Here is a 12,976-nt window from a genome sequence, read left to right as displayed (position 1 = left end):
TAGCTGGGTGGCCAGAAACCAACAAGCAGCCTCCTCCAACAGAAAGGAAAGAAGAAGAAGAAAAAAGGAAGGCTGGGTCATAGCTCAGTGTTTCTCTATATGGGTGAGGCCCTGAGTTAAATCTCAATACTGCAAAACAATACAATACAAAATCTGATGGGTTATCTCCCTCCGCTGACAGTCCAGTTCTTTTCTGCTGTAGCCCTTCTTGAATTTTGTAAAGGCCAGCCTGCTTGAGGCTGCTCATTCATTCTGTGTTCCTGGGAAGAGCTCCTTTAATGAACAACGACAATACTGTTGCCTCCTCTTACTGAGGCTCTGACCTCAACACCTGAACTGTACTAACATAACCAACATCTTGTGAAGGGGAGTCGGGCTAAGGAAAGAGACTAAGAGCACATGAGAGCTACAGCTGCGTGGGAACCCACCCACTTCAGGACTAGTCTGAGCTCCTACTGGTGTCTAGTGTGGACAGACAACACGCCTGGTTCACCTGCTGGAGTTACTGCTTCTTGAAATTGACACCTTCCTTGACTTGTTAAATGTTTATGACCTCACAACAGCAATCAGTACAAAGAGGACTCTTTCAATTCTCCAATAGTTAGACAATTTATTGAGTATTTTCATTCTTCCAACCGAAATAACATGATTTCTAACATTAGCAAATGCATGTGTGACCTGGTCTGAAAGGCAGCATTTGAGAGGCATCTCTATCCATCTCAGCCTTGAGAGGACTCCATTACACCTAGGGTAAGTACTGAGGTCAGACTCCCCGGCAGTGCTATCTATGGCTCGAGAACGCTGAGGAGAGATAGCTGAGCTGCAATTGGCTGGAGAGGACAGGCTCAGCCTCTGCAAACAGGACCTGCAGAAGCCACTGCTCTGTCCTGTCCACTGGTTCTCTGGTCTTAAGACACCTTGATATTACAGCAAAGGATGCAACTAAAAACTGTTCTTCCGGAAAGGAAACCTCCAACAAAACAGGGCTTTGTCCTGCTCATTATTAAAAAAAATATATAGTAAGAAACTTACAAATATATAAAAGAAATCCAGAATTACTACTGTTTCAAAAGTAAGCCAATAATTTAAATGACTCTCAGTCTGGCAGGAGAGGGCTCCCTTCAGCTAGTCTGCCATGCAGGCTTCTGCGACTAGGGTCCCACAGCAGAAGCAGGAGGAGGGCACGGTCCTCTGCTGAGCTCCCTACTCTATTCTACACTTTCTAGCCAGGAGCTGCAGCCCTGTGGAGCCCGCCCCTCCCACTGACCGCCCGATCCCATGTTAAAGACCGAGAGTCATGTGTGCTTCAGGTTTTGGGCAGCTGGAGACCAAGATGGTCACTGGAGACTGTAAGTCTGAGTTGAGCTGTTCAAGGTCAGGGTCACAATGAGGGAGCGAGGATCCTTCTTATTCTTGTGAACTGTGATCTTTCCTTTCAAGGCTTCACCTACAAAGTAAGGCAGAGCACACAGTAAGAACAGTAAGAACGTACCATCCAGTGGGTCTCTTGTTCTGTCGTCACAGAGGTACAAGACATGGCTGCCGGCCTTCAGTGTCCTGCCATGTAAACAGGAGGAACCACAGAGGCCCAACAGTGAGCACACACCAGTTCCATGAAACCGCAGCTGTTACAGGCAAGCAGGCTTTCTTGAAGACTCACTGGGATGTCTGAGCCTTTCTAGTGCGAAACCTCATTTCACTTCCCCCATCTCTCTGCAGTTACAGTGACAAGGCAAGGCTGACAGTGGTGTCCTCACCATTCCCTGCTTTAATAAGACCACTCCAATTCCTCCCAGATCCATTCTCCTTCCCTCCCACCTAGCTTGGTGTTCTTTCTTTGTTGTTGTTATCTTTGTTTGTTTTTTGTTTTTCTGAGATAGAGTTTCTCCGTGGAGTTAGAGCCTCTCCTGATCTTGTAGACCAGGCTGGCCTCAAACTCACAGAGATCCGCCTACCTCTGCCTCCTGAGTGCTGAGATTAAAGGCATGCACCACCACCGCCCAGCTTGTTGTTATTTTTAAGACAAGCTCCTGGAACTCACTATATAGATCAGGCTGGCTTTGTACTCACAGAGATCCGCCTGCCTCTGCCTCCTGATTAAAGCTGCTGTGATTAAAGCTGTGCTCCACAGCGCCCAGTTTGTTTTGTTTAACCCCATCAAGTCCAATTTGTGCTGCTCATATCTCATATATTCTTAGATGTCGGTGTGCCTTCTATGGAACATGAGTGACTTGACCAGGGACTCCAAAGAAAACTGACAGCTCTCTCGCAGAAGCTTAACAGTTGCCAACAGCTCCTCAGCTGGGTCTACTTTATTTTTTGTTTTCTAAGACAGGGTCTTACTATATAGCCTCAGGTGGCCTTGAAGTCATAGAGATCCACCTGCTTCTGCCCCACTTCCACACATTAGGATTAAAAGTGTGTGCCATCATTCCTGGCCCAACTTTATTACTTTGAGACAGGAGTCTCTCACTACACCTGCACTCACAACTGGGCTAGACTAGCCAGTGACTTCAAGGATCAGCTGTTCTGGATTTTTAATCTGGGCTCACAGGCACACGTGGTACTACACCTGGCTCTTTATGTGGGTGTTAGGGATCTGAACTCTGGTCCCCACACTTGAAGGGAAGACACTTCACCAGCTGAGCCATTTCCTTTTGTAGTTTTAAATTTTCATTTCATGCCAATAAACTTGGTCTGAATTTAACATTTACTGATTCAGAAACTGAGAAGATGCCACTTCATGAATTAAATAGACTTGTTTTGGTACATAACACAGAGTAAAGGGAACTTATGCCATGTATCGACATACAACCATGAAATATGTTGGATATGCATGGGGTTGGACTCAGCACCATGTGGACCACATTCTCCCCCCTGGTCTGTGGACTCAGCGCACCCTCATCAGCACCCCAGTGGATAAAATGTATATGTGAATGGAATCTGAAAGAGCCGAAACAGTTTGAACAAGTTAGAGGATCAACGTTTATAAAGATGGTGTCCTCCTGACTTAAGGACAGACACATAGATCAACAGAACAAAGCGTGCGCTCAGAAGGAGGCCCATATGCATATGGCCCATTAACTTCCGACAAAGGCGCCAAGGTAATTAAATGGAGGACAGTTCTGTCGAGAATGAGGATGGAACAACTGAAAAGATGAATCACTAACTCTTAAAATGAACATGAAATAGATTAGAGACCTAAATGTTGTGAGCAAGCCTGAACATTTCAGAAGAAACACACATCGTTGTCAGAATCAGCTGAAGTTTTAGGATCAGCACAAAAGGCACATGCTATCAATGGCTGACAGTAAAACTCATAAAACCTCTATTCTATGGCTATTCTTTGTAAAGACATGGTAGAAACTGGGATGAAGACATCATCAATGCACCTACCTTATAAAGAACACAAACAATTCTTACAGCTAACTGACAAAAAATAACCCACCTAAAAATCCAGCAAAAGGGCAGGATGTGGTAGCACCCGACTACTGCCCAGAACCTAGGGGCAGAGGCAGGAGCAGGAGGATAGCAAGTTCAAAGTCAGTCTGGTAAAGCCAGGCAAGGACACAGAGAGAGACTGTCTCAAAAATCCCATTCCTCACAAGCACCACACAAATCCCAATAGCAGATGAAAAATGCTGATGTCATCAGGAATCAGACAAATGCAAACTACATATACAAACACAAAGCTGGGCGGTGACCCAGCCATAATCCTAGCACTCAGGGGGCTGAGGCAGGAGATACTGGACCATAGAGTGCGGCTGTCTCAGGGACACAAAGACAATGAGGAAAGCACAGAAAAAATTATGCACCCAATAGAATTATTAAAATGACTGCCTTTATTTGAAACAAACAGGGGCTGAGAACTCACAACACTAGGAGAAACATTAAGCATGAACTGCCTTAAATATGAAGCTGACATTGCTGCTGTTCTCATGTTTGAAGATAAAACAAAAGATCTATCTCTCTTCCACAGCAGCCATTTCAAAGATTAGGGTGCAATACACACTTACTGAAATTAATTAAATGGTGTGAAGGGTCACAGTGTAAACACATAATTCATACTGCTGAGCTCCCTTCAACTGTCCGCACCTAACTCAAGTGCAGTGGCTGTCACAGCGGGCTAGATAAGAGTAATTAGTCAGTGTCAGGCAGATACAAATAACTGATGCTGCTCAGAGTGTACAGCAAGCTCTTTCTGGATGGAGAGAAAAAGCTGGAGCAAGCTTGTGTCAACAGCCTGAGCAAGCTCACTATGTGTGTAAACAGCCCGAGCAAGCTTACTGTGTGTGTAAGCATCGAGTGTGTGTAAACACCCTGAGCAAGCTCACTGTGTGTGTAACCAGCCCAAGCAAGCTCACTGTGTGTGTAAGCATCGAGTAAGCTCACTGTGTAAGCATCGAGTGTGTGTAAACCGCCTGAGTAAGCTCACTGTGTGTGTAAACATCAAGCAAGCTCACTCTGTGTGTGTACACAGCCTGAGCAAGTTCACTGTGTATGTATGTAACCATTGAGCAAGTTCACTGTGTGTGTCAACAACCTGAGCAAACACACTATGTGTGTAAAGAAACAGCCTGATGACAACCATATTTTCAAATTTAAACATGAAACAGATCAAGATTTGTAATACAAATTGTTGTGTAAGCTGTGTAAAAAAAAAGTGTATTATTTTTGGATACAAAGAAACACCACACATTTTAAAAGGATGTCTTCTGCAACTAAACTCCATCCTGGCGACAGCTCCCCATCACCAAGCTGGAGCACCCTAAATTCTGAAGTGGGCTGTTTCTTTGCAAATTTTTTTTTAGAACTAGCTTGTAAATAAAGCAAACAGAAACCTAGTGAGTTCTGCTCCTAGCCAAATGAATTGTCTGAATTCTTATTTCAGATACATTCTCAGTGGGAGAAATTCCTTATTCGCAGCTTTTTTCCCCTTGTTTTTTCTTTTTTAATTATTATTTCTTTTTTCTTTTAAAATTGGAGACAGGGTCTTGCTGTAAAGCTCTGCTTGGCCTGGAACTCTCCATGTAGACCAGATTAGCTTTGAACTCAAGAGAGCTACCTGCCCCTGTCTCCCTAGAGTAAACCATCAGGTCCAGTCGTCTTCCTACTTTCTAAGTATTCAGTCTACCCTCGCAGGGAGTGAATTTAGTTTACCAAACAACACTGGCCATTGTTGCAGACAGAAGCAGACACAGACACATGCACATGTAAACAACATAGGCAGAGTATAACGGCTATACTGAAACATGCTGCATCAGTGTATGTTAGTGCAACACGGATAATGTCAGCACTCAAGAGGAGGCCAAAGGATCAGAAGTTCAGCTACCCTCACATATATGGTGAATTTAAGGCCAGATTGGGCCACTTGAGACCCTGCTTCAAACAAACAAACATCTTGCATGTTACATCATGGATATCAAAATTCATAAATTGTAAAATTTTCAAAATAGACTCTTGGCTTGAACTCTACCTAAAATCTCTGCCAGGCACAAAACCACACATTGAAAATTCTTTTCAGCCATGCAAGATAAAACAACCTACTTAAGTCCAGCCATACAGTAAGGTCCCCAAGCACACTGAAGCTGGCAAGATGGTCACACAGCAGCGAGTTAAGTGCCTTGGCATGGTGCCACCCTAAGTGACAGAAGAATGGGACCTAAGCAAGTAGTCTTACTGTAGTCCCTCAGCCACAGTACCAGATAAAATCGAAAGGCTAAGGACTCATGCCATTAGAAGTCAGCACAGCATATGGAGACACAAACGTGCTGTTAGAACTTGACACACGCTAAGGGGACGCAGCAGCAGATGTGTGGACAAGCTGACCTGGAGAGGACAGGAGAGGAGAGAGCCACGGACTGAGGACAACCAGCAGACTCCCAAGAGTGAACAGAGCAGAAGTGGAACTCTATACACAAAGAAGCCACAGCAGCTGCAGATGGAGACGACTACTTTGAATACCTAAGAACTACCCAAGGAAGTTCTTAAGAAAGTAGGACAGTGAACTAAGAAATGTCTTCTCTGCAGCTCCGTGGTGGAGTGCTTGCCAAGGCATCTATGATGTCCTGGGCTTGTCCCAAAGCACGGCAAAAGCCCCAACAAGAAGATGCAGCTGGGGCATGAGTTAGTCTTGGGCCCTGAAAGGGTGAAGCTGGAAGACAAGAATGTTTTTTAAAAAACAGCTTTGGGAAAATCTGAATTTTATCTGGACAAAACTGTCCAATGAGGGAGTTTAAAATTTTGATGGCATATACAGTTGTCTTGCCAACATTCCCTTTTATAAGCCTGTCAAAAGATGATCTATTGACCATGCGTTTTACACAGTTTAAAGTCTTTAAATTTTACGTATCTAGATCTGATGTTGGTTCATTGCCACCAAGCCTAAGTGAGGAATTCAATCCCTGGGACCCACACTGTGGATAGCAGGAACCAACTCCCCTAAGCTATCCTCTGACTCCCATATGGGAACTGTGCCACGTGTGCACCTATATATACAAATAAATAAAATGTAATACAAGTTTTGATAAAAAACAAATGGTATCTACAATCCACTGAGTGTGCTAGTCTCTGTGTATGGTGCAGAGGATATACCAACCAACAGCGCACCTCTCCATTCATAGGATTTCATTTCTCTCAATGTTCTGTAGTTCTAAATGTACAGAACTTAAAGCATTTTTTTCTGTTTTTAAAACTACATTTATTTATTTAATGCATGTACATGAACACACGCTTATCACTCTGTGTGTGTGTATATGTGCACACACATGCGGTCAACAACTATGAGTTGATTCTCTCCTTCTACATGTGGGTCTCAGGGACTGAATTTAGATTGTCAAGCTTGGCAGTAAGCACCTGGACCACTGAACCACCCTGCCAGCCCTCTGATGTGGATCTGAGGCTCTGCTTTCTCCATTTTCTCTACTAATACTTTCTTTTGGTCTGGCTTATAAGGTGCATTGTTCAATCTGTTGATCAGCAATTTATGCCATTTGCTTTATCTTACTTAACTCTCAATGACTTCAAACTGCGGGTTCTAGTTATTATCAAGTGGAGAACATGTACTGTGTCCTATTTTCTGCCCTAGGCCTCTTCTTCCTGCTACTACCCTGAGGACAGGCACTTAGAACGCCCCTATGCAGTGAGGGACTCCAAACTTGTTTGTTAAATCTCCCTTATTTTGACATCTAACAACCATCTATATCTATCAGTCTATCATCTCTATCACTCAATCTATTATCTATTTACTTACTATCCATCTATTTATCTATCAATCTATTATCTATTTACCTACTATTCATCTATTTATCTATCTGAGAGAGACTTTAGAGTCCTAGAATTAAGATGACAAGCTGGCTACAAGAAGGACCTTCAAGTTTTCATGCGAGGCCAATGTGAGCTGCAAAAATGAAAGTAGAGTTGCATCCAAAGCCTCGGCTGTGTTAGTCTCGGGTCAGCTGTGCTATGCTTCAGCTTTCTTCAGAGAAAATGGCACTATCAAGGTCTCATTCCCACAGACAGCACTGGAACTTGAAGTGAGAGGCACCAGCAAGATGTTGCTTTCCTCTAACAGCCTCCTCTGCACCTACATTCAATTTACTCAGTAACAGTGAGACCAAAGCTATCTCAGAGGTCAGGAAACAGGATGCAGAGCTTAGCATAATAGTGATATGCAGCCCCACTCTGACGCTGAACCCCTGTGTAGCCTGAGAAGTCTGACAACTGTCCAGAGCCATTCCCATCTAGCGCAACAGAACTCATGCTCCTGCTGGAGGACACTTCCAAGTCATGATGCTCCCCCTCCCCACATCTTCCCTGGGTGTTTTCGGCAGTCTCAGCACATGGCCACAGAAACGATGCCCCCTCCCCACGCCTTCCCTGGGTGTTTTTGGCGGCCTCTCAGCACATGACCACAGAAATCTTTACAGTGGTTTGCAGATGTGAAAACAAGCTGAGATGGCAGAGAAAAGATGGTAAGTAAACATGGCAGCTACAGAGAAGAAGAGCAGTGGGCATGCAGGGAACTGAGACAGGAGGATTGTTATGAGCTTGGAGCCAGCCTGGGCTTTAAAGTGAGACCTAGTCTCAAAACCAAAACCATTACTTACTGTGTCAAGTAAGTAATGTTGTGTGTGTAAATACCACTCAAAAACAAAACGAGAGAAACCGAGGCTGGAAATGACCCTTGCAATCCCCCACTTCCATGAAGATTTCCAGCTATTTGCATACATCTATGTAGAGAAGCTGAAACCACCACCTCTCCTTTACTAGAATTCTGCTATGCTCCTCTAAGGACATGTGATGACTATCATCCCCGCAGAATGAAGGCAATGTTTCTCACCTGCTTTCACTGGAAACGGCTTTTCCAGCAGAAACACTGTCTGTTTCCAGTGTGTTTTGGCGCTCTGAGGGCCCGTAGAGAACAAGACCTGCATTGGCAAAGTTCAGAAGTATCTGATGAAGTACACGATTTTTAATATCATGGTACATTAATCTACTACATCAAATACAAGCTGCAACTGCTTACAACAGCAAAACGCTTCTGATCAAACACCTTAGGGCACAAATCAAACAGAGTACTCCATATAATTAATCCTTATGAATAACTCATGATACTTACTCTGTTGTGGCAATTCTTCTCAAAATATATATCAAAGTACCCAGCGACTGCCTGTGATTTAAAAAATATGATAGATTATTAAACTAATTACACGATACAATCATTAACTATTCTGTCTTTTAAGACTTGACACCTTAGAAACTATCTCAAAGCTTAGGCACCTCACAACTGACTCGTCGCTATTTTTCCAGGAAAAGATGCTGTAAGGAAAATGAAGACCACAATTGGCTTTTCCCCATAGAACTGTGTGATAATAAGGGTAACAAGGCTAATCAAACCATCAATAAATGGCTTATCAGAGAAATAGTAAAGCAAGGCTGCCCCAGGCAGGAGGCTAGGCAGAGGCCCAGCTAGACTGGCAGAACAGACTAGTTGAGAAACTGGCAGACAGCAAGGGAGTCACCCTGCGCCCTCCAGCTCTCCTCAGACTTTAGGCATCTGTAGCTAGGCACCGCCAGGCATGGCCGGAAGTGCCAGAGCTCAGTCCAGACTGTTTCACAAAAGACGCCATCTGTGAGATCATGGCTACAGTTGGGGCTGGATCACAGGAGAAGCACTCTTTTGCAACTACTATTGTTTTTAATCTAGTTTGCCCAACATTAAAGCAAATTAAAATAATTTTGTGAGCCGGGCTGTGGTGGCTCATGTTTTTAATCCTAGCACTGGGGGGCAGAGACAGGCAGATCTCTGTGAGTTCAAGGACAGCCTGGTCGACAAGAGCTAGTTCCAGGACAGGCTCCAAAGCTACACAGAGAAATCCTGCCTTGAAAAACCAATAAAAAAAAATTTGCAATGGGATTAGCAGATGCAATTTTTAAATGTTATTTATTAAAAATGAGCATAAATCATAGCACTCAAAACTGTTTATAAAAATATCATAAACACATGTTTTTGACAAAACATATGTGGGAAAACATATATATAAGGAAAACCAATAAAATTAACTCTAAATATTACTGGGACAATACAAGACAGTCTCCAGAAAAAGATTTAACACATTCAGATAAATATATATTTCACATCTGAAAAAATATTTATTTTTATTTTATGTGTATGTAGCTGTGAGCACCACATGGTAATGATCCACATGAGATAAATTATTGACAAACATGATGATTAATCGATAATTCAAAGTTTTAAGTCTTTTTCATGGACAACCAGACCAAGGTGGGCTTGAGACTCTGAAAAGTCTCTCAGTGCCCAAGTTCAGGGATACAACATTTTAAAGGAAACCCGAAGAGATACATCAAGATCCAGTGAGAGTCAGAGGAACCTTGGAACACTCATTCCGGGCAGAGGACAGTTAATTATTCTAGACATAACCTTCCAATTATTTTTGGCTACTACATCTGGACCATAGTCAAGGCCATAGAAATTTCAAATATGTTGTCAAGGCAGAAGGAACCATGGGTGGGTGGGAGGTAGAAGGTTGAAAACCATTTAAGTAAACACAAAATGGAGTCAGATCAGGATGGCCTTACCTAGTCATTTCAATGTGTGCCTAATGTCTGTGGTAACCAGAAGAGGGCAAAGATCCCCTGACTCTGAGTTGCAGGGGTTGTAAGCTGCTGAATGTAGGTGTTGGGAACTGAACCTGGGTCCTGGGCAAGACCAGCACGAGCTATTAACCACCAAGGCATCTCTGCAGCCCAATTCCACCTTGGCTTGTTTAAAACTTAAATGCTACCATTCCCTTTCTTTCATAATGGATTAGGTGGACTAAATCTGTTTTCAAAACTGGCATTAAATTAAGCTTACAAAGCGCTAAAAACAAGGCATTGATTATTGAAAATTCACCATCAGGTCAATTTGTATGCTCTGCCACTTTTGCAAAGAATGGAGAATTTTATTGATCTTGGAGGGCTATTTCACATTGAGTCCAAAGCAAATCCAATACTTAACCTTGAAGTTCAATACACGTTAGACACCAAAGAGGGAATGGAAATGCTGTTGATACTTCTCCCAACAGAATCACAGAGCAGAGGTTCTTAGACACTGGCTATTCCAGAGAGGCATGAGGCTACAGTGAGCTTCTATAACAAATCCTGGGTCGTCTATACCTACGGCACCTTCACAGACGAAGCCAGCTGCTTTTGTAAGTATATTTCTGGTGTCTGCCCTGTCCCCCACGGTACTCCTGGTACAGCGCTGAGCAGATACCACTTGAGTGTACCGCGCCCCAAACTGATCACACTCTGCCTGCCTCAGGCTGTAGTCTGTTTAAGAGCAGGGCTGGGGCATAGCTGAAATCTCTCACCCAGCACCATCTTATATAGCTCTCAAACAGTTTTAGGTATATTTTTAGTTCCTTGTCTCTTAAATGCAGCTAGCTCTATATAGTTAGGATAACTGACTAAATCAATTGTATATTGTACACTAAGGATTTACCAAAAAAATGAATACAGATAAAGAAAATTGATAAGAATCTAACGATTTTATTACTATCTTTGTTTTTGTCTTGTTGTTGTATGTTTTTAAGGCTGGCTTATTTAGAAAGGAAGGGAAATGACTGGGTACAATCTTCCTCTGGGAAGGGAGAGGACCATGGACGGAGACAAGTACTAATGTCTAAAGATTAATCAACCACACTCACACAATAGAATCTTCTTTAAAAATCTAAGGGTTCTTAGAAGGAGAGTCAGGGAGCATTCAGATTGGTGGATGTATCTGTGTGCTAGGATAGTGGCTCACACTGTCTTTGTGGTAAGGGCATCTCTGGTGCTGGGACCTTCCAGACCTTTCCACCTGCTCTTCTTTTGTCTATCATTAAGACACTGGGGAGCAGAAAGAAGCAAGAGAAAGCATACCTGATAAGAAAGATGTTTCTTAATTCTGAGATGCATTAAAAAAAAAATCACAAAGAAAACTACTTCTCTCTCTCTCTCTTTTTTTTTAAATAAAAAGCAGTCTGTCAATCAACGACCTGGCAGGATAGCTATAATGATGATGGAATGTCAGTCTCAAGAGGGATTTCAAAGTACAAAGATATCTTAGAACTGTCTTCTAACCCCAAACAACCATCTATAAATTTTAGCTAAAAAAAACCAAAGATAAAGTTAAAAAGTGAGAGAAATATTGATGAGTTTGGGGTAACAAGAAACAAACAAAACGTTTCTTTTGTTTTGGTGACTAGCACTGGAACCCTCCTGACTGACTCCACACTTGGGAACTGCTCTGCCTCTGCTTCTTCATCAGACCAGTGTCCCAGTGGCATCTGGAGACTGAGGCCGCAGACACACGAGGGGGCATAGGAAAAGGTGAGTATGATCTATAGACAACCTGCTCTATAGTGCGCTTTCCCGGGACCGTGAACACAGAACACACTGGCTCTGGAAAGCCAGAGTTTCTGGAGTCATTTGAGACAGGGTTCTCACCATGTAGCCCAGGCTGGCTTGCCCACGTGGCTGCTGCCCTTTCACCGCGCACTGTGCTTTGACGTCCAGCACACTTGACTGGAGAGCACATGAGCCACACCGGTCTGGGTACCGTCAGCAGGACTGACTACTAGACGAGTGAATCTTCGGAGACAGAAGGAAGACTCGGCCTGAAGCGCAGCTGGGGAAGCCAGCTGAACTATGGCTGGAGCTAGGACTTCTGTAGAGCCATTTGGGCAAAGTGCTGTTTTCAATCAAACGTCAGCTGGTTTGAGAACAAAACCGTACCTTCCAGAGAACATAACAAGCTTTTACAGTTCCATCATCCTGTTGGCATCACTGTGGAAGGCTGTCTTAGGTCCTCCAAGTGCTAACTTTGAACTTTTTTCTTTGTTTTATGACACAGGGTTTCTCTGTGGTGCCCTGGCTGTTCTGGCATTCACTACGTAGACACGCCTGCCTCTGACTCCTAAGTGCTGGGATTAAAAACATGCACCAGCACATCTGGCTCCAAGTGCTAATCTCAATGACCTCTATTCTCCCCTCGGAAGTCAAACACCAGACTCGAACACCATCACAGAGAACTGGAGATGACGACACCTGGGTAAGAGCAGTGAGCAACTGGAGCCAGGCCTAGGGAGAGCAGGGGCTCAAAGGGCAGGCACAGGGCACATTGCTGCTAGTTTCCTTGGTATCTTGGTGGCAGCAGGGACTGCTTGGAAGAAAAAGGTATGAAGCCCAAGTATCAAAAGTAACTGGCTAATCCACAAAGTCAGGGTGATATTAAACAACACCCTCCCTCAAACACACACTCAGCTCGATCAGTCAGAGGCCAAGAGAGGGGAATGGGCAGCCATTGCCACCACAGTAAAGAGTGAGATGACAGTGATGGCAGAGGACAGGATGAGAGAGACACTGGGGACAGTGACTTCTGGACACTTGAGAATGTTTTGATTCTGACATTTCAGACACATGGAGAAGT

The 12,976-nt window shown here is 43.6% G+C and overlaps 1 protein-coding gene across 2 annotated transcripts in view; it reads right to left on the bottom strand.

Annotated features, from left to right (window-relative positions):
- Positions 1 to 590: 590 nt before the first annotated feature.
- Positions 591 to 12,976, bottom strand: part of Prmt3 (protein arginine methyltransferase 3) — a 73,178-nt gene continuing 60,792 nt past the window's right edge. For both annotated transcript variants that reach the window (XM_041649881.1, XM_041649891.1), the window contains 3 exons: positions 8,621 to 8,671; positions 8,342 to 8,429; positions 591 to 1,447 (listed from right to left, as the gene is read on the bottom strand). In XM_041649881.1, coding sequence (XP_041505815.1) covers positions 1,338 to 1,447; positions 8,342 to 8,429; positions 8,621 to 8,671 — 249 coding nt within the window. In that variant the 3' untranslated portion in view covers positions 591 to 1,337. The remainder of the gene's footprint in view (positions 1,448 to 8,341; positions 8,430 to 8,620; positions 8,672 to 12,976) is intronic.

Source organism: Microtus oregoni, unplaced genomic scaffold (genome assembly GCF_018167655.1).
Source record: "Microtus oregoni isolate MIOR12 unplaced genomic scaffold, Mior012 000000F_ref0000247, whole genome shotgun sequence".
NCBI lineage: Eukaryota > Metazoa > Chordata > Mammalia > Rodentia > Cricetidae > Microtus > Microtus oregoni.
The sequence above is the reverse complement of the archived record's forward strand: the minus strand, read 5'-3'. Positions and strand labels throughout refer to the sequence as shown.